Genomic DNA, 22,648 nt, shown 5'->3' with positions numbered 1-22,648 from the left:
TAATTACAGTTACATAGTTATCATAAAGCTGTAAACAAATCAAATAAAAGACAAAATTGCACGCATCCCCATAAGGATTTGCTAGTGGGCACACAATCTGCCAAAGTTTGATTTACATATGGGAGAAATGTCTTGACATAAGTGAATTTGGGAAGTTGTGCAACTAAATGTGAAACAAACATGAACAATACCCTTTGTTGGTTCTGTAGTAGCAGTAGTAAAGAAAAAAAAAGTATTACAATAACACAATGGATCTCATTTATCTAAGATTCTTTTATAAAAAAATAGTTGTGCTGGATCACAGGTACCACACATAAAATTCTTTCATTCTGCAAATATTTGCATCTATACAAAGGTTGAATATGTCTAATTTCTGTAGATCAATACCAACAGTTTTTTAAATATGCATTAACAAATGAACACCTTTACAAGTCTTAGGCCCCTTTCACACTGAGCACTAAAAATAGCGCATAAATAACGCCTGAAATAATCCTGCCCCAGCATTCTCAATGTGAAAGCCAGAGAGCATTCACACTGAGGCGATGCGCTGGCAGGAGAAAAAATCTCCTGCAAGCAGCATCTTTGGAGCAGGGTGTTTACAGCTCCTTCCCATTGAAATCAATGGGAAACCGCGGTAATACTGTCGGCAATGCGCAGCGGGTGGTATTAACCCTTTTTCGGCCGCTAGCGAGAGTTAAAACCGCACCGCTAGCATCCGAATATTGCGGCAAATACGATGGTATAGTGGCGCGATACAGCCACCGCACCTCCACTGCCCCGTGTGAAAGGGACCATATGGTTTTGTGCAAAAAATAAATAAGTTATGATGATAAAACATAATCCACATACTTCAAGTTGCTTGCTGGCTTCTTCATTTCGCAGCATCAGAGACAGTTTGGTGCGGAGACTCCGGAAATGCATGTCACTCAACATATTTGCCCTTTTTATTGTAACTTCATTAACAGACTGTAACAAGCAACAGGAGAAGATAAAGGGTTTATTAGAAAATGAAGGGATGCACATTTAAAATAATAATATATTTTTTTTATTATATATATCACACACACACACACACACACACACATACATCTATCGATCTTATTAGCAGTCGTGGTTTTACTTTTAAAGGGGTTGTAAAGGTTTGTTTTTTTATTTTCTAAATGGGTTCCCTTTAAGCTAGTGCATTGTTGGCTCACTTACCTTTTCCTTCGATTTTTCCTTCTAAATGATTTTTTTCTGTTTTCTGAATTTCTCACTTCCTGTTTCTCCTCAGTAAGCTTGCCACTATCATCCGAGCCATTCTGGCTGGGGGTTAGTCAGTCAGAACAGCTTACTGAGGAGGAACAGGAAGTGAGAAATTCAGAAAAAGAAAAAAAAACATTTAGAAGGAAAAATCGAAGGAAAAGATATGTGAACCAACAATGCACTAGCTTAAAGGAACCTATTTAGAAAATAAAAAAACAAACCTTTACAACCCCTTTAAGTTGTGTAAAATATGTTGAAGGTAATGCTGTATACAATGCAGACTTTGGTTCCTCTTGCCAATCATGCCATTACTGTATTCTGTAGTGACATAGCCATTGGCAGGAGGAACCACAGCGTGCATCAGTACACAGTACTCACACCATCTCTTGCTTACTGGGCACTTTAACCCTCCTCCTGCCCAGACCAATTTTCAGCGCTGACACAATTTGAATGACAAATGCGTGGTCATACAACACTACCCAAATGACATTTTTATTAAAAAAAAATCCCGCAAATAGAGCTTTTTTTTGGTGGTATTTGAGCATCTCTGCGTTTTTTATTTTTTGTAAAAAAATAAAATAAATACCAAATAAAAAAAAAGGGTAAAATGTCTCCTTCATTGATGTACGCTGATGAGGCTGCACAGATGGGCACCAATGGGTTGCACTGATGGGCACCCATAAGGCAGCACTGGTGGGCACTGATAGGCGGCACTGAGGGGCATTAATAGGTGGCACTAATAGGTGGCATTGATGGGTGACAGTAATGGGCACTGATGGGCAGCACTGCTAGGTGGCACTGATTGGCAACACTGGTGGGCATTGATAGGTGGCACTTGTGGGCATTAATAGGTGGCACTCGTGGGCACTGACAGGCGGTACTGGCTGCACAGAGGAGGCAGATGTGCCTCCTTCCTCTTTGGGACCGATGTCCCTTACACATAAGCCAGTGATCGGCTTTTTTATCTCCTCACGCTGTCAGCGTGAGAATGAAAAATCAATTACTAGCTTTTGTTTACTTCACGTGATCAGCTGTCATTGGCTGACAGCTGATCACGTGGTAAGGGGCCGGGATCTCAGCGACTTGATATTTGGGGTCCACACTGTAGCCGTCATTCGGCTATAGCGTGGGCACCAAGTGGTTAAAGAAACAAAGAAATCATCTTTCTAGGCTATCGCGATTTGGTTATTCAAAATGGTAAGGCCACAATAAAGATCATTTTACAAAGCTGCACAGATTTTTGCAATCTTTTGGGGCCTCTCGACAGCAAAGGCTACTTTCTGGAAAAGGTTAACTTAGCCTTTAATATTGAAGGATGGAAATATGAGTGCAGTCATTGTTGATGTGCTTTCAAAGATGCAGGCCCTGCGGCAATCATCCACCTCCTGGTTTCATTACCTAATAAATAACTAATACATTAAAGGGGAACTAAACCCTCCTATCCTTTACAAACATCTTAGCCTCCGTTTGATCTGCAGTTACCATGGAACTGCACATGTGAGCAGTTAGAACACCAGCCATTTGATGGCTTGACCGTTTGGTTAAAAGCACAAGCACTTGTGGCAGTTATCATTCGCGGGATGCAATGAATGTAGTGGTTTCAGGTTTAGTTCCACTTTAAACATTTTGTTAAAAATGTAGTGAATAATGGGATTTTTGATTTACTTGTAAAATCATTTTCTTGTACATCATAGGTACCTTCACCTTTATTATGACAGGGTTATGCTGCCACTTTAAGGTGACAGGACACTGGCAAAAAAGACAGGAAGTCCCCACTTAGGCATAACCCCTCCCTGTTAGCCAAGGCTTCAGTTTTTGTAGCAAGCAATAAACCACAAAGACAAAATGGGTGGGAATCCTGTGATGTACTCCAAGAAAACCAAAAATATGAATTTCTTTAATATCGCTCATTCCTGGACACAGGGTATCTTCATCTCCATTACGATAGGGATGTCCTTAAAGTGGATGTAAACCCAATTCATGAAATCTGAGCTGGGCACATATCTGCAGTGTTTCGTTATCTCTCTTCAAAGAGCTAAGTCCCGTTGCTCTCTCCTGACCAGTTCCTCTGTAATCAGCCTGATAACTCCTAACAAATTCTCGGACACATCACATAAAAGCAGCCTGAAATTTCTGTCAGGGGAGGTTTCTATAAATAGATTAGCAGGGAGCTGTCCCTGTTACAAAACACCTCTGAGAGTCTCTGCCTATGTGGAGAGGGTATGTGCACCGTTCCTCCAATCAGCAACGCTATGTGCCCAGACATCACACTCACACAGAAAATTTCCTAACGCGATCTGACTTTTCCAAACAGTATATAAATGTGAAGACAGCCAACATGGATTTAAAACATATGTAGGGAGATTTGTTTCATCTCAGTGTATCATTTGAGGCTGTTCACTTCACTGGGTGTATGGCGGGTTTGCATCCACTTTAAAGCGTTTGTAAAGGAAAAAAAATGTTTGCTTTAAAATAACAAACATGTCATACTTACCTCCACTGTGCAGTTCGTTTTGCACAGAATGGCCCCGATCCACAACTTCTGGGGTCCCTCGGCGGTTGTCTCTGGTCCTCCCCGCAATTACTCACCAGAGTCAAAGCGTGAGCTCGCATGGTGGTCAGTAATTGCGGGCACGCTCCCGTGATACAGCGAGCGGCCATAGCCGCTCACTGTATCATTCGGCCCCGTCCCTCGGCGCCAAGTCACTGGATGTGATTGACAGCAGCGCCAGCTAATGGCTGTGCTGCTCTCAATCCATCCGCTCTAGCCAATCAGCGGCCAGGCTGAGCGGCAAAGAGGATCTCGTGACCGCGCGGGACTTTCGACGGGTCAGGTAAGTATAACGGGGCTCAACACATAATGTTTTTTCACCTTAATGCATAGATTGCATTAAGGTGAATTTTTTTTTTGCATTTACAACTCCTTTAAGCACTGCATATTAAGGGAGGGCAATGCTGGTGTGCTCGTCCCCGGCGCGAGAAAGAGAGGATACAGGTAAGTAAAACGGGTGCTTGGGGGAGCTGCACGATTATATGAGGTTTTCACCTCAATGCATAGAATGCCCAGAGGGATTTACAACCATTTGAGGATTGCCCCCTTAAAAATAAATATGATTTCTCCAGCCCCGATCTATTCTTTAAGAGCCGAATATATTTACATTCCAATGCAGAAGCCATTGTAAGTTGCCCAGTAAGTCAGCAATTGGGTTTGCACTTAGACATCCTTTTTCAATTAGGAGAATGTGTACTAAAGCTCCTAAAGGCTTTAAAATGACTGTCTCTTGTCACTTTCAGGGACACAACAATCAAGTACAGCCTATGGAGCTGCAGAGTTCATGGTCCAAGTGAAGTACAAATCAAATGCTTTAATTTCTACAGAAACTCAAATGCTGACTGGATAGGCAGCAGACACTATATCAGAAGGTGGTTATTTTTGACCCTTATAGGATAGAGAAGGTCTGGAGGGAGCATATTTATTTGTGGGGGTAACTTTGGACTTCTCTTTTTAAAATAAGTGATTACTTTTTTAATGTAGTTATAATGTTGATTACTAATTTCGACCTATCTTATGGTTTACTACACAATCGCGCTTGCTAAAATCACTAATCATTTTAAAATGATTATCTACATTCAGTAAATGAAGAAAAGCTTACAAGGATGACTAGCTGGCAGTTTTCAGAGTCATACGTTACTGAAAATGCTCCGGCGGCTTTTTTGAAATCTTTATGGGCAGATTCTTTTGCGCACCTGAAAAAAAAACAAAAACAACAACAGGTACAAAAATAAAGTTTCAGAAATTCGAATCAAATATGTATTAAAAAAGGGATTTTTAATACAGCTTACCTGTAAAATCCTTTTCTTGGAGTACATCACGGGACACAGAGCGGCATATTCATTACTAGTGGGTTATATGGAGTACCTTCAGGTGATGGACACTGGCAATCTCAAACAGGAAGTGCCCCTCCCTATATAACCCCCTCCCATAGGAGGAGTACCTCAGTTTTGTAGCAAGCAGTATGCCTCCCAAAATGGTCCCCATAAGAGGGGTGGGAGCTCTGTGTCCCGTGATGTACTCCAAGAAAAGGATTTTACAGGTAAGCTGTATTAAAAATCCCTTTTTCTTTCTCGTACATCACGGGACACAGAGCGGCATATTCATTACTAGTGGGATGTCCCAAAGCAATGCTTACAATGAGGGGAGGGAGACATCTTCCCAAGACAAAAGGATTTAATTTAGAGATATACTCAAATCATAATAAATCCAACTTAGTTGAGAAAAATAAATTTAAATTTTAAATTTTACTCAAAAGGGAGCCCCCGGAGTCCGAGGGTCTCAAACTGCAGCCCGCAGCACTGCCTGCCCAAAGGCTGCATCAGTATTCCTTCTTACGTCCAACTGGTAGAACCTTGTAAACGTGTGGACAGAAGACCAGGTTGCCGCCTTGCAAACTTGAGCCATAGAGATCTGGTGGTGTGCTGCCCAGGAGGCGCCCATGGCCTTAGTAGAATGAGCCTTTAATGATAACGGAGGAGGCAACCCCTTCAAGCCGTAGGCCTGAGTGATTAACTGTTTAATCCACCTCGAGATGGTGGATTTTGCAGTTGCCTGCCCCTTCTTGGGCCCATCCGGTAAAATGAACAACACATCTGTTTTCCGGATCTTCTCTGTAGCTTTAAGATAGGCCTTCATGGCCCTGACAATATCCAAGGTATGCAGCAACCCTTCCTTTCTGGAAGTAGGTTTAGGAAAGAAGGATGGTAATACCAAATCCTGGTTTAGATGAAAACTGGATATAACCTTTGGTAGGAAGGAAGGATGAGGGCGGAGAACGACCTTGTCCTTATGTAAAATAAGATATGGTTCCTTACAGGATAAGGCTGCCAGTTCCGATACTCTTCTGGCGGAAACTATGGCGACCAAAAATACTAACTTCCTTGTCAGTAAAACCAAAGGAATTTCAGCCAACGGCTCAAAAGGTTGTTTCTGTAAACTTGACAGAACAAGATTTAAATCCCACGGACAAAGCGGGGATTTAACTGGAGGATTAATACGTAAGACCCCTTGAATGAAGGTCTTAACCAGCGAGTGGGTGGCCAGCGGCCGCTGAAACCATACTGACAAAGCTGAAATCTGTCCTTTGATTGTGCTTAATGCCAGTCCTCTACCCACTCCTAGCTGGAGAAAACTTAATACTCTATCGATGGTAAACTTACGAGAAAACCATAACTTGGACTCACACCAGCCTACATAGGCCTTCCAGACCCTGTAATAAATCACCCTAGAGACCGGTTTCCTGGCTCGGATTAGGGTAGAGATTACTTTCTGAGACAGACCTCTACCCCTGAGAATCAGGGATTCAGCTTCCAGGCTGTCAAATTTAGATGCCGTAAGGCAGGGTGGAGGATCGGACCTTGCGATAGCAGTACTGGCCGTAGAGGAAGAGTCCAAGGGTCTCCCACTACCATCCTTAGGATTAGTGAATACCATGCCCTTCTGGGCCATGCTGGAGCTACCAGGAAGACTGGTATGTGCTCCACCCTGATCCTGCGCAGCAGGCGGGGTAGTAACTGGAGCGGGGAAAATGCAAAAAGAAGTTTGAACTGATGCCAAGGGCAAACTAACGCATCGGTTCCGCAGGCCCTGGGATCCCTTGTGCGGGACATGAACCTGTCTAGCTTCTTGTTCAGTCTTGATGCCATGATATCCACGTCCGGCACTCCCCATTTCTGGCAGAGTGTCTGAAAGACCTGTGGATGCAGAGACCACTCCCCCGGCAACAGAGTCTGGCGACTTAAGAAGTCCGCCTGTAGGTTGTCGACTCCAGGAATGAATATAGCCGATATGCAGGGCACATGGGCTTCTGCCCACAAGAAAATCAAGCTCACTTCTTTCTGAGCGGCTTGACTCTTGGTTCCCCCTTGGTGATTTATATATATATGCCACCGACGTGGCATTGTCCGATTGTATTTTCACCGGGAACCCTTGTAGTTTGGACGTCCAAGCCCTGAGGGCTAGTCGAGCAGCTCTGAGCTCCAAGATATTGATGGGCAACTGCTTCTCTGCCGCTGCCCACGAGCCCTGGCGAGTGCAACCATCCAAAATTGCTCCCCAGCCCATCAGGCTGGCGTCTGTGGTTACTATCTTCCAGGTCACAGGACTGAAAGTCTTTCCCTTCAGGAGATTCTGAGGGTTTAACCACCGCTTTAGACTTTGCCGCACTCTTGGTGAGAGTGGCCAAGGAATTTCTAAGGCCTGAGGCCTCTTGCTCCAGGCTGACAGGATGGCTGCCTGCAGGATGCGAGTGTGGCTCTGAGCGTACGGAACCGCCTCGAATGTGGCCACCATCTTGCCTAGTAGCCGCATACATAGGCGAACGGTTGGCCTTCTCTTGCTTAGAACCATTTGTATTAGCTCTTTGATGGCCTTTAATAGGGGTAGAAACACCCTCTGTTCTTCTGTATCAATCTCATGCCGAGATAATCCAGCTGCCTTGTGGGCAGGAATGCTGACTTGTCTCGATTTAGGACCCAGCCGAACCTCTCGAGGTACTGAACCGTGAGGGCCACTGCTCTTTCCAGGCCAGGAGACGAATGGTCTACGACCAAGAGGTCGTCCAGGTAAGCCAGGACCGTGACCCCCTGGATCCTTAGATTGGCTAGGATTGGGGCTAGGACCTTCGTGAATACCCGGGGGGCCGTAGCCAACCCGAAGGGGAGCGCCACAAATTGGAAATGACGCTGAGCCACCGAGAAGCATAGAAATACTTGATGTGGCTGAAAAATTGGCACATGAAGGTAAGCATCCTTTATGTCTATGGACGCCATGAAGTCGTCCTTCTGGAGCACGGCGACAGCTGACCGAATAGTTTCCATCCGGAATGAGCGGACCTTTAGATACGCATTTACTCCCTTTAAGTCCAAAATTGGCCTGACATCGCCGTTGGGCTTTGGGATGATAAACAGGTTGGAGTAGAACCCCAATCCCTGTTCCCGGACTGGTACTTCTACTATCACTTTCTGGCATGGCAGATGATTCAATGCCGCCATCAATGCGGCTCCTTTCACAGGGTCGCCTGGTACTCTTGACTCCTGGTAATGAGGAGGAGGAGAATTTTAGAAATTCTAGCTTGTAGCCCGTGGTCACGGAAGACCGTACCCAGCAGTCGGGAATGGTGGCCTCCCAAACCTCTGCAAAGAGACGCAGCCCTCCCCCCACCATCGTGGGTGGTGGCGCCCCTTCATAGGGCCGACTTGGGGGCTGGCTTCGCAGGCTTGTGGTACCACTGCTTCTTGCCCCCAGTGGCTTGGCCCTGCGGCTTATTGTTAATGCCTGATCTTGCAGGAGGCCGTCGATACTGTTTGGTATTAGAGGGCCCCTGCACCGGGGAGGGCTGGCGCCTAAATGCGGGCCCTCAGGCCTTCTTCTTGACTGGCAAGAGAGTGCTTTTGCCGCTTGATATAGTCTGAATATATCTATCCAAGTCTTCTCTGAAGAGACGTCCTCCATGGAAGGGAACCCTACCAGGAGTTTTTTTTTTTTTTTTTTTTTGCACGGGGGCTCAGCCTCCCAATTCTTCAACCATAAGAGCCTTCTCATATGGATTAGAAATAAGGATAAACGTGACGCCTGCTGGATGGAGTCCTTGATAGCATCCACCGTAAAGCGTATAGCCCTGGGTATATCCAAAATTCCTCTGCCTGCTGGGCAGGGATAAGTTTAAGCATTTGCTTAGTCTTATCTGATAATGCTTGGGCCACTCCAATAGCAGCCACAGCGGGCTGAACTATCGCCCCTGCTGAAGTAAAGGAGGCCTTAAGTAATGTTTCCAAGCGTTTATCAACCGGATCCTTAAACACTTGCAAGTTTTCTACAGGACAAGCTAAAGATCTGTTCACACATGAGATGGCTGCGTCCACAGTAGGGACAGCCCATCTCTTTGAAAACTCTTCCTCTAAGGGTTACCTGTCTGGCTTAGCCCAGTCCTGAAAAATCAGGTCCTTTAACAAAGGATGTACCGGGAATACCAAATTGGCTTGGGGCGCTTTCAGGGAGCCCAATGAGGATACCGCGGAGGCCAGAGGCTGAGGCACAGGTATCTTAAAAGCCAACCGCACCATATCCGTTAGGGACTGAACCCACAGTCTTTCTGCGAGAGAAGCTGAAAAAAAAGGTTCCTCTATTGTAGAATCCTCAGAACCTAAATGGTCAAGGTGATCCTCCAATTCGTCAGTCGGAGAGGATATCCTCCTCCAGAGACTCAGACCTGGGAGACGGGGATCTAACCCGCTTCTTCCCTGCCAAAGATGCCGTAATTAGATCGGCCATCCTCCTTTCCAATCCACCCAAGGTGGAGGCTAACATCTCTTCCGTTACATAGGAAGGAGCTGGTTGAGTAGGGCCAGCCATAGCACCTAGCAACCCTGATGGCTCACCTAGGACAACAACTTCCGGGCATTCCGGAGTAGTAGGGGCCACTAGATTTTGGATATCCTCAGAGCCCGATGGAGAACCTTTTGGTTTTTTAACCGTTTTAGCGTTCTTAGCGCTACCTGCACCCTTAGGAGCCATAATATACAAATTCTGAGGCACTCCGCTAGTATACAACTGACTGTAATAGCTGGAGAAAATACACATATAATCAAATAAATGTGAAACAATAGGATAGGGTAATGTTAGAGGGACTCCAAACCTCCCATAACCTATAAAAAGGGAAAATCAATACTGAGCCCCAAGGGCTTCAACCAGAAAAAATCTTTTTTATCTGGTATTGACCCCCTAATGCTGGGCTAGGTGAGCACCCTAAGTGTTCAAAGGCGCTGCTTAGTACACAGGCTTGAATGCAAACTTTTAAGCCAGAGGCTCCTTAGTAAGGTGTACTTCCCACAACTGCCACCGGGTGTCACTGTGCCAGAAAGCTCTGTCAAACCTTCCTATGCTGTAGCCAGCATCGCTGCTCCGTGTCCCCTCACAGCCTTTACAGACTGAACAGCCCTCCAGGATTTATCCTCCCTGTGTGTAGGGGGGAGGAGCCGCCCGGCGTCAACCGCCCCCTCCCCGCGGCGTCGCCGCGCGCGCACAGATAAGTAAAAGCGTGCGCACGCGCGCGCGTCAAACGCCGCTAGGGGAAGCAGGAAGCCATGTGGAGAGGAGACACCAGGACCCTAGACGCTGGAGCAGCAGACACAGGTAAAAGGGAAGCTTTAAACTGTCTCCCTAATGGTATGGTTCCTTATCTGTGGAACACCCTGCCCAAAAAAAAGGCCCTCCTTGTGACAGAAGCAGCAGCAGCCTACTAGCCCAGCCAGGGGAACCATACCTGGGTGTTTTGAGCCATCCCGTTTGAAAACTTTGTGGTTCTCCTTTGCCCATGCACAGAGGCATAAATAGGCTGCCCAAGAATCCCCTGTAGGAAGCCTACTGACAAACCAAGTTCCGTAGGCCCCCTGCTTACCTTTCCACGCCGCAGGGTATTGCTCTGCAAGAGGCCCAATCTTCACCCTTCACCGTGGGTATGGTCATAGACCTTCAGGGACTGGGGTCTTAAAAGAACACCACAACCTGGACCTATACAGCACCACTGGCAACAGGTATTCTCTAGGTTAGAAACCAGACCTGGAACCCAGGGTCCAGCCCTCCAAGGAGAGGCATTATAGGCAAAACCCCATCCACGAATTGGGGCCCGGGTACCGTCCACTTTGGCTATGAAGCACCTTGGACAGATCCGGTCAGCTGGCCCTGGTCCCAAGGACTACTACAGGCACAGCCTCAACGTGCACCAACACCTAAGACACTGGCGAAAAAACTGAGGTACTCCTCCTATGGGAGGGGGTTATATAGGGAGGGGCACTTCCTGTTTGAGATTGCCAGTGTCCATCACCTGAAGGTACTCCATATAACCCACTAGTAATGAATATGCCGCTCTGTGTCCCGTGATGTACGAGAAAGAAAATAACAACTTAAAATAGCTTCTAAGATAATAAATACAAAAATGTACATGCATGTTGTAACAAACTATTATTTGATAAATATATTTTTATTGCTGCCTAAAAATAAATAAATATGTAAAGTTCTGTGATCGTATTTCTGTTGGTTAATAAGCGATAACCATTTGGTATTGTTTAAAGTGCTCCCTTACACTGATGGTAATTTGAGAGGTGCCTTGTTAGACTGCTGGGTAGTAGAAGACTGTCCCCTTACAGGTAGCTAGAGAGATCACCGGTTTCTTACCTCCGAGATAAGAGTCTCCTATGGTCCTGCACTGCCGGTTTTGCCAATTGATATCTGTGGCATTAGAATAAAGTAGGTACCATAGAGCGGCAGATCAAACCACCTTCACATTGTCAGAGATGTCAATAAAACAGTGTGAAGGTGCTGAAGACATAATAGTGTATGGTGACTGTGGCAGCATGATGGTAGAGAGAACTTTTGATAGTAAACTATTAAATGCACATATTACATAGTAGGTAAGGTTGAATAAAGACAATAGTCCATCCAGTTCAACTTGTGTAGGTGTACATGTGTCAGGGTCTATAATTATTTCCCATATCCCTGTATGTTGTGTTCTTTAAGATGCACATCCAAGAGTCTTTAAAAAATATCCATACTCCCCACTGCCACTGCCAGCCTTATTGCCATGACAGTGAAAAACCCCAGTGCATCCTATAGCGGAATTGCTCCGTCCAGAACGCCAGTTGGCTATGCACCTCTTTACTGCAACTAAACTAATCATAGCAAGGGCATGGAAGACTCCAATACTCAGTTTTGAGGCAGTTAAAAATTGCATTGGACGATATAATGGTTAATAAAAAAACTGACGGCTATTCTCTCAGACACCCATGATAAGTTCCTTGGGGTCTGGCAGCCTTGGGTTGATTACTCTAAACCCTCACCACTCTACCACAGATCTGAAGTAATCTGCCTCCCTGCCCCCCCCCCCCTCTTTAACCCTACCCATCTCTGCCCTTCTTTGACCCTGCTTTTTTTTCCCTCTTCCAGTATTCCCATTTCTTATTCTCATCCTCACACTCGTCAGGCCACTGGGCACAGGCCTCGAAGAGTTGGGTACATGGATAGTTGCTTAGTACTGTTTATAATTAGGCCCCCGTTCAGTTGGACTCTATAAGTATCTGTTGAATAATGGACAATGCCCTTGTGACATTTCTGGGACCTATACTTATTTATGTGCCTTTATGTACCTAACTTTCATTTGCTTTTTACTGTGTTGTCTTTTATTATTTTCTTATTACTAGCATACTTATCTCTTTTCTAAAATGCTTTTTTTTTTGTTTCTCTGTTATATTTATTCATATTATATACATTATGCTGTTGAATTGTATAGCTGCTATGAAATAATAGAACTCTTTGTAAAAAAAAAAACCCCAGCACAGTTTAAAGTGGTTGTAAAGCTTCGTGTTTTTTCACCCTAATGTATCCTATGCATTGAGGTGAAAAAATACCTTGCAGTCAACCCCCCCCTGTTTTACTTACCTGAGCCCCGAATCTCCATGGGCATAATCCTGCGTTGCTTTCCCCCTGGTCTTGTCGGCTATTGCTTGGATGATTGATTGGCTCCCGCAAGCTAACCCCCTTGGGCGAGCGCTTCCCAGAGGGGGTTAGGTCTTGAGGGGAGGAGCCGCCGTGGGACCCCAGAAGATGAGGATCGGGGCCACTCTGTGCAAAAACTGCACAGTGGAGGGAAGTATGACATGTTTGTTTTTTAAAGTAATCTGCAAACCTTTAGTATCCTTTTTAAGGTTAAACCGCTTCTCCTTCAATCTCATTCTGAATAGGTTTTTTTCCTATGTTGGGATCACCATCGAGATATTTGTAAATCGCTATTCTGTTCCCTCTCAAGTGTCGCTTCTCCAGCGAGAATAAATATAGTGCTTGTAGTCGCTCCTCGTAGTTTTGGTCATTAGGCCCTTTATTAATTTTGTTGCCCTTATCTCTCCAGTTCCAGCAGATTCCTTCTGAGGACTGGTGACCAAAACTGGACGGAGTACTCCAGAGTTTTAAAAAGTGTCAGGATTAGTCTTATCTCTACAGTATACGCCCTTTTTTATGCGTGCTAAAAATCTGCCGTCTTTGTTAGCTGAAGGTTGACATTGCATATTATTTATTGCTCAGTCTGTCGTGTATTAGGACCCCCAGATCTTTCTCCATCCTTAATTCTCCCAGTGGTTTTCCCCCCAGTGAGTAGTTTGCATTTATGTTTTTTGCCCCCCAAGTGCATTACTTTACATTTCTCTACATTAAACCTCATTTGTCATGTAGTTGCCCATGCGATTATTTTTTTTCATTTCTTTCCCAAAACTTGCACCAAGTAGAGTAAGCCTTTCGTGTCCAATGATAGACCTAGCAAGAAATAGACATCCTAGCTTTTAGCATCACAGAAATCAGTGACTGTGGTAGGCTGGCGAATTGGTCCTTGGGACAGAAGCTCCTGATGATTCAGTACTCCACAATAAGTCTTTACCAGGTTGGCGCAGCACAACCTATTGGGCCAATATGGAGCTACTAGGTTCATTGTGAGACCCTCCTTAACCCTGCAAATGAAGGAAAGCGCTTTAAAGACAGAAAGACATAAATCAGGGAGTACTGATCCCACAAAGCTATTAGAACATCCACTTCTGCCAGAGGATCAGATGAGAAGCTGAATGGCAGGGCCACAAACTGGCGAGGCCGGGGTCCCCAAAGCAAAGCCTAGAAATCTCTGAAGAAGTGCTAAAAAGATGGGACCATGTAATTAAGAATCTTTGATGTCCAAAAAGTCTCCTTGATAAAGGGAAGCAATGAAAGATTTTGTAGATTCCATGCAGATTTTTTTTTAACTCAACCCAAAATACTCAGAGCTTCAAGATCAAGAAAAAGGCTTAAAAAATGTTGAATAGGTTGAAGTTAAACCCCTGGAATAAAAACTTGGGCAATGACACCTGAATCTAGTAGACCTGAGTGGGTTCAATGAAGGTCTGTATATTTTGTGCAGTGACACTGGAAGCCTGGAGGTGAAAACGAGGAAAGATCAGGGAGTTATGCTGTGTACACACGATAGGTTAGTCTGATGAAAACGGTCTGATGGACCGTTTTGATCACACTAAACCGATCGTGTGAGGGCCCCATCGGTTATTTATCCATAGGTTAAAAAAATGGAACTTGTTTTAAAATTATCTGATGGATACCTAACCGATAGTAAAAAAACGATCGTCTGTAGGCACGTCCATCAGTTAAAAATCCATGCATTCTCAGAATCAAGTCGAAGCATTGAACTTCATTTTTTTCAGCACGTCGTTGTGTTTTACATCACCGCGTTCTGATGGTGTGTAGGCACGACTGATCATCAGTCAGCTTCATCGGATAACTGATGGAAAATCCATCAGACCGTTTTCATCAGACTAACCTATCGTGTGTACAGGGCAAAAAACTACCGTTTGTAGCTCTGGGATACCACAACCTGCTCATTAAACATCTGAGCTGCAAGATGTACAAGCATATACAGAACGTCACTGTGAAATGTCTGGTGTTGAAGAAAATGCCTTTCGTGACACATGAAGGTTGCAGAGGTACACATTATATATGAGGATATATGCTTTGTTTACTTGAATTTCAAAAAAAGGTTTACAATTACTTTAGGGGATTTAGAACGATCATAGTTTGACAAAGTATAGTCACAGACAGAATTTGATGAAAAGTATGGCTGCAACTAACGATTATTTTCATAATCGATTTTTTTTTGGCCAACTTGTTGTTGGGCAGATTAAAAAACACAAATTGCCACAAAAACACATTACATGCTTTTCTGCAGCTTCTCCGTTGAAGTATATTGAACCAAAAGAACAAAATAGCACCATTTTGCGTTAAAAAAAAAAAGTCCTTGCCCTTTCCAAATAGGCAGCAGCTGAAAAAAATCATGGATGCGAACGTGTCCCATAGGAAACCATGTAAATGAACTGTAGTGTGTTTCTGAAATAAGAGGTGTGACCATGACCTGAGATGTTGAGTAACATAATGGGGGTTAAAAAAAACTAAAATTAGTACAAAAAGGGCAAATAATCGCTACTTCAAGGGGTTCATTTTTTACTGTTGGACAGTGAAAGTAATATTTACAGTAGCGATTTGCTCTTTTTGTACTATAAAGGGCCAATTTTAGTTTTTTTTAACCCCATTATGTTACTGGCCGATTAATCGATTATGAAAATGATAATCGATTAATTTCATAATCGGTTAGTTGACAATTAATCGATTAGTTGTTTCGGCCCTAATGAAAAGCATGGCCTGGTACTGAGAACAGAACTCCAAAAGGGGCTTTCAACCGGTTGGGTCGGTTATCAGTTGGGTCTTTATAGAGTCCTCTACCGAAATACGCGCCTGTTAAAGCGGAGTTCCGGCCACAATTTCACTTTTTAAATATAAATACCCCTGTAATACACAAGCTTAATGTATTCTAGTAAAGTTAGTCTGTAAACTAAGGTCTGTTTTGTTAGGTTGTTACAGCATTTAGACACTTTATAAAATAGAAATTGACTGGGGCCATCTTAAGTGTGGGCATCATGAAGCCAGACTGTATGACTTCCTGGATTTCAGCCTTGCAGATCTCGCACATGCTCAGTGCTGCACAAGCAGTGTCAGATCAGGTTTCAGCACCTGTGCTGTCCAAGTCACATGATTCTTTGAGACTGGGGAGTGCACAGACTCCTGGAAAGTTACACCCACTACATTCCCAGGAGTCTGTGCGGTGTAGGTTAGGAAGCGTAAGCACCTAGGTGCAGGAAGTGGGAAGATTAACTATTCTGCCTAGCAACAACACTTTGAAGGCATCTAAAAAAAAAAAATGTTTTCGTAAAGGACTAATGACATTTTTTTAAAACTACTGATGTAATGTTATATTTATGGGTGGAACTCCACTTTAAGGTGGGACACTGCTGAATCTATATTGGGAATAGACCACTTCCGCACAAAATCCTCACTAAACCCCTAAAAGGATATGTGATCTTTTTTCTTGGGGGGGGCTTGTCAAGATGTTCCCAACCTCTAGAAAGAAAGTTTGAAAAGCAAGTGTAAAGGGACAGTCTTAGTGGGAATTTTAAACAACTCAGGGCTGGAAACAGAACAAGCAGAATCAGCAGACTGGTCCTCCAATCCGCACTGAATCTAGAGCCAAAATATTTTTCATGAATTAGGGGCAAATAACAGAGGACTGAGAATTATTAAGGGCAAGGACAGGAGCAGCTTGGAATCAGAATGCATTTTTACAAAAAAATAAATAAACCACACACACACACACACACACACACACACACACAACACAACACACGTGGTTACATAAATTTCCAATTTCTTGTTGGGCCCCAATCATAGCCGTCTTTGGCCACAGGTTGGACACCCCTGGAATATACATTCTTGGGTCAGGGAGTGAGAGTATGGGTCTAAACATACTGTGTGGCTGTTCTCCTTCACCCAGGCACCAAAAGGAAGGTCAAACATAGAGCCAGCCTAGCAGAATACAGGTTGGCACCAATGGCATTTAAAACTGAATAAAGTAAGTTGTAACCTATGCTGGGGAAAAGCAGCAGTCATGCTACACAGTACGCTTAAAATCTACCAAATGTACTTACATTTGCCGCAGATCTTCAGGTACATCCAACTTTACTTTGTGAAATGTGTTTTTTGTTGCTGGCTTGTTAGGGTTTACAGACCTCAGTCGTTCTATTGTGACAATCTCATTGTATGTAGCGTCGCAAGCTGCATATTCTATTACATAAAACTGGGATGAAAAATAAACACAATAAAATAACTTTACATTAACATTCTCAAGTGTGAATAAGTAAAAAAAAAAAAAGGAAACAAAAAAGCCTCATTATTTATACTTGTGCATTTGTGGCCTAATAAAATGCATGAGAAGATCTGTGTTTTATATGTCTACTATATACCCTAAATCAGGGGTCTCCAAACTTTCTAAGCAAAGGGCCAGTTTACGAGGGCCGGACAGTGGGAGTTGAAAATTAACACCCCATTGCTTGTTTCAGTGGGAGTAATTGTGCCCCATCATTGTGAGGAATTGTCCCCCATCATTGGTGTCATTGTAAGGAATTGTGCTGCATCCTTGGTGTCACTGTGATGAATTGTGTCCCATCGTCGGTTTCATTGGGAAGAATTGTGACCCAATGTTGAAGTCATTGGGCCCTATTGTTGGTATCAGTAGGAGAAACAATGCCCCATTGTTGGTATCAGTGGATGAAATAGTGCCCAAGGGCTGGATAAAAGCAAGCAAAGGGCCGCATCTGGCCCCCGGGCCACAGTTTGGAGACCACTTCCCTAAATCAAAAATGTGATATATTGCAGCTTACAAATTACTCAGATGTGGTAGCTAGATTTTTCTTTTTAGGATTCTCTTCCTTTATTTTCACCTGGTGATTCAGTGACTTACTAAAAGGCAAATAGACTGTGCCACTTTGCAAGTGCAGTTGCACTTATTTCCCCAGTGCTTAGTGAATGTGGTGAAGCCCCACTTTGACAAGAATACCCAATTACCCAATTAGAAGAAAAAAAAACACAACAGTTTTTAACTGCACATTATTTGATGATAAAAAAAATCAGCAGATCTTCACCACATTCACTAAGCTTTGGAGTGCAAATGCAGTGTATTTGCCTTCAGTAATCAACCCCAGTGTGTAACCTCAACCACCATCTAACTGCCACTCTTGCTGGACACCTCTGTCTAAAATAAAAAAAAAACAGTAGAGGTGATCAAATACCACCAAAAGAAAGCTCTATTTGTGGGGGGGGGGGGGTGGAAACAACGTCAATTTTGTTTTGGAGCCACTTCGCACAACCGCGCAATTGTCAGTTAAAGCGACGCAGTCCTGAATTGCAAAAAGGTCCGGGGCTTAAGTGGTTAAAGTAAGTTGAAAAATAACAGACTTACAGGCAGGATAAACTGTGTTTGGGGGGGAAAGATTGTTGTGATAATGCTATTGACAGCCTACATTACAGTATATATGACATTTGATATTTTGCCAATAGTTCCAATTAAGGGCTTGTTCAAACCTGCAGCAGACTTTGCTGCCCATCTGAAAAGCAATCGTAGTGGAACTTTTCTTTTACAAGGCACCTCCTCACCACCTGTTTTAACCCTAAAAAGTCTGCACTATTGCACTACAAGCGAGAGTACTACACTGGGATGCAGGAGGGTTGAATGGATCCACTCACCACTTACTTAAATGGATCACATTTGGCAGCAGTTTTGCCTGCCAAACACAGCATGGGATACCAATTGTTTCGCAGGGTGTGCCACCCTGTCCAGCTGCTGTTGTAGCTTCAGGTGGGAGGTTGGAGAGGTGATATACCTGCAGTTCAACTTCCTATTTTTTATCACCCCCTAGTTGCATGATAAGACACAAGCCATTGATCATATATGATGAGATAATAGGATCTGTGCCAGTATGGTCAATGACGTTGGAAGGGCGTGAAGACCATACCGACTTGAAAAGAGCCGACAACTAAAGGTACAGACCTTTGCAAGCATGGAGTTTCACATGCATTTACCTGCACCAAAAATGCACAAGTGTAACTGGGACCTAAAAGACAGCAATCTGATTTAATTGATATCAAATGAAAGAGAGACATATTCCTACCTCACCCTTTATCATTCTAACTTTAGCTAGCCACCAGCAGCATGGCTCTTTTTCATTTGCCCTGGAATAAACCTAGAAAACAGAGTAAACGCATGGGAGGCTGTTACAATATAAAGACTGTAAAGCAACTTAGCCATTATTAAGTATTACAAAAAAAAAAAAAAAGACTGCATTTAAGCCAAAAGTCTTTTTACACTCAACATAACCCAAAATTAATTGTTTAAGACAATTGTAATTTAAATAAAAAATAAAAGTGGTTTTAGCATCCGTTGCCTAAAGATCTGTTCTTATCGTGTGCAAGCAATCCATGTTTCTGTCTATCTTTGGTACTTGCTTCATAGTGAAGAGTACGAGTGCCTACAGAAATTCAGTATTTACAAAGATGGATGTGGTGCCAGACCTGCCTCCTGACTTATGCCTGAATGTCATGTACTGCCTTCCCACCCCCATATAATAGTACTTGAAAACACAAAACTACATTGCTATAAATGTTTGAACTTTATTCTAGAAACATCCACTGTAGATGAGCAGAGAGACTGCAGGAGTCACTCACAGCAGCTCTCTGCCTTCTCTCCTATTTCACCAGGCAGCACTTCAACTGTGAAAACATAATAGACAATTACAAGAATTTAGACACAAAACAGTTTACAAGATTTTTATTTTTTATTTTCTGGTAATTTTAAGGCAAACTTTTCATTTTTAAGAACGATTTGTGCAGTTCTGCGTGTGCTATGCTTCCTGCATACAATCCCAAATAGTGAACCCCACCCCCTTTGTCCAATAATCAGCAAATAAAGTTTGACATTAAAGGTAAAACCATTTTTCGTTTTGGATAGATTGGAGAGGGATTAGAACACCTGTCAGCTTTTATTGCTCCCTGTGCAAGGAGATTCACCCTCTATGTCCTGTTTACTATTATCATTGAAAGTAAAAAGAAAAAAAATCACATTTTGGGTTGTCCCCAAAACAGTATTAAAGGGGAAATCTTCCAATGGGGACACTAGTTATGGTGATCTGGGGGGCTGCAGGGGATTTCATTAAAGGGGTTGTAAAGAAAAAAAAAATAATCCCTAAATAGCTTCCTTTACCTTAGTGCAGTCCTCCTTCACATACCTCATCCTTCCATTTTGCTTTTAAATGTGAGAAATCATCACTTCCTGTTCTTCTGTCTGTAACTCCACACAGTGATGTGAGGCTTTCTCCCTGGTGTGGAGAAAGCCTCTTGAGGGGGCGAGCAGGAGAGTCAGGACGCCCACTAACACACAGCTCCTTTCTCTATCTGCAAAGTAGAGAGCATCCTGACACTCCTGCTCGCCCCCTCCCCCTCAAGAGACTTTCTCCACACCAGGGAGAAAGCCTTGCATTACTGTGTGGAGTTACAGACAGAAGAACAGGAAGTGAGGATTTCTCAGAAGAAATAAGGACATTTAAAAGCAAAATGAGAGGATGAGGTAAGTGAAGGAGGACTGCACCAAGGTAAAGAAAGCTATTTAGGGATTTTTTTTTTTTACCTTTACAACCCCTTTAATTTGCAGGGAATTCCTCTCACCTCCAGTTTTGGCTATGGGACAGACAGTGAAAAGAGCAGTGTGGGGGGGGGGGGTCAAAAATAACAATGTACACATTACCCTATGCTTCCATAGCTTTGCTTTCTTTCCTAAGTCCTTAAATTTGCATAGTACAGGCACTTCAACTGTCAGAAATTAGCAATTAATGGTCCGCTCTCTGTTTATACAGTACATGTGGCTGCACTTGGCGAAGTGCGCACACCCGAGCTGCCAACTTGAGCAGGCGTGTGTTTCACGTGCCTCTGTTTCCATGTATACGTGTCATCACACTAACACCAGGAAGCAGATGCAGCGTGACAAGCTGCATCTGCTTCTGTGTTCAGCTTCAGTTTGTGTCCTCTGCAACTTTCCTCCACCTCCTCTGATCCTCCCTGGGCTGTGACCTCCCCCTATGTCCTTCGCCAACCCCTCCCCCTAATTCTGATTAACCACTTGCCCACCGGGGTAATTCTGGCACTTCTCTCCTTCATGTGAAAATCAAAAATTTTTTGCTAGAAAATTAATCAGAACCCCCAAACATTATATATTTTTTTTTAGCAGACATCCTAGGGAATAAAATGGCAGTCATTGCAATACTTTTTGTCACACAACGTATTTGCGCAGCGGTCTTACAAGCGCACTTTTTTTGGATAAAAATCACTTTTTTGAATTAAAAAATAAGACAACAATACATTTTGCCCAATTTTTTTATATATTGTGAAAGATAATGTTACGCCGAGTAAAATGATACCCAACATGTCACGCTTAAAAATTGCGCCCGCTCGTGGCATGGCGTCAAACTTTTACCCTTAAAAATCTCGATAGGCGACGTTTAAAAAATTCTACAGGTTGCATTTTTTGAGTTGCAGAGTAGGTCTAGGGCTAGAATTATTGCTCTAACGATCGCGGCGATACCTCACTTGTGTGGTTTGAATACCGTTTTCATATGCGGGCGCTACTCGCGTATGCGTTTGCTTCTGCGCGCGAGCTCGTCGGGACGGGGCGCTTTAAAAAAAAATTTTTTGGTTTTCTTATTTATTTTTATTTAGTTTTATAATTTTTTACACTGAAATAAAAAAAAAAAAAAAATTGATCACTTTTATTTCTATTACAAGGAATGTAAACATCCCTTGTAATAGAAAAAAGCATGACAGGTCCTCTTAAATATGAGATCTGGGGTCAAAAAGACCTCAGATCTCATAATTAGACTTAAATGCAAAAAAATAAATAAAAAATAAAAAATGTCATTTTTTCAAATGACAAAAAAAACCGGAGTTAGGCTTACCGGTAACTCTATTTCTAGGAGTCTTCCAGGACAGCCTCTGAGACCTTGGGCTCCTCCCTCCGGGACAGGAAACACACACACCCCCATTTCTTTAAAGGCGGTCCTCCAGGCCTCCATCTTCAGTTCATACAAGAAAACCACCGGAAGGCTCTGAAAGACATAATACACTAACACAATGTTAGTTCATACCTCAGATACCTAGGTAAAGACCCCGGGTGGGAAAACCCCGGCTGTCCTGGAAGACTCCTAGAAATAGAGTTACCGGTAAGCCTAACTCCGGTTTTCTCAAGTCGTCTTCCAGGACAGCCTCTGAGATGATAAGCAAGAAAACACTTACTTGTTAGGGGGGGGCAACTGCCTGGAGGACCTTGCGTCCAAACGCCTGATCCTTGTCTGATAACAGGTCTAGCCTGTAGTGTCTGGCGAACGTGGAGGAGGATGACCATGCCGCTGCCTTGCAAATGTCTTCCATTGATGCTCCGGCTTTCTCCGCCCATGATGCCGAGACTGCCCGGGTCGAGTGTGCTTTAACCAAAGGTGGGAGCCTGCCCTCTGACTGGTAAGCTTCTGTGATCGCTGACTTGAGCCACCTTGCCATGGACGATTTTGAAGCCTTATATCCTTTGCGGACTCCCGCAAAATTAATGAAAAGGGATTCAGAGTGCCTAAAATTTTTAGTGGCCTCTAAATAAACTAAAAGACATCTTTTGACGTCTAGTAAACTTATCGACTCCTCTTCATTAGCTTCTGAAGTGGAGCGAAAAGTGGGTAAGATAATGTCCTGTGTCCTATGAAAGTTGGACGACACCTTGGGCAAAAAAGAAGGGTCTGTTTTAAGCACTATCTTATCCTCTAGAACTAACAGAAAAGGCTCCTGGATTGACAGGGCCTGCAGATCACTGACCCTCCTGGCCGACGTGATCGCTATCAAAAAAATAGT

General features: G+C 43.6%; 1 protein-coding gene across 2 annotated transcripts in view; it reads right to left on the bottom strand.

Annotated features, from left to right (window-relative positions):
* The window catches only part of FMR1 (FMRP translational regulator 1), a 78,280-nt gene that overhangs the window by 29,992 nt on the left and 25,640 nt on the right, over nt 1–22,648 (bottom strand). For both annotated transcript variants that reach the window (XM_040323794.1, XM_040323792.1), the window contains 4 exons: nt 18,877–18,948; nt 16,858–17,006; nt 4,899–4,992; nt 850–966 (listed from right to left, as the gene is read on the bottom strand). In XM_040323794.1, coding sequence (XP_040179728.1) covers nt 850–966; nt 4,899–4,992; nt 16,858–17,006; nt 18,877–18,948 — 432 coding nt within the window. The remainder of the gene's footprint in view (nt 1–849; nt 967–4,898; nt 4,993–16,857; nt 17,007–18,876; nt 18,949–22,648) is intronic.

This window comes from Rana temporaria, chromosome 9 (assembly GCF_905171775.1).
Source record: "Rana temporaria chromosome 9, aRanTem1.1, whole genome shotgun sequence".
NCBI classification, from domain to species: Eukaryota; Metazoa; Chordata; class Amphibia; order Anura; family Ranidae; genus Rana; species Rana temporaria.
The sequence above is the reverse complement of the archived record's forward strand: the minus strand, read 5'-3'. Positions and strand labels throughout refer to the sequence as shown.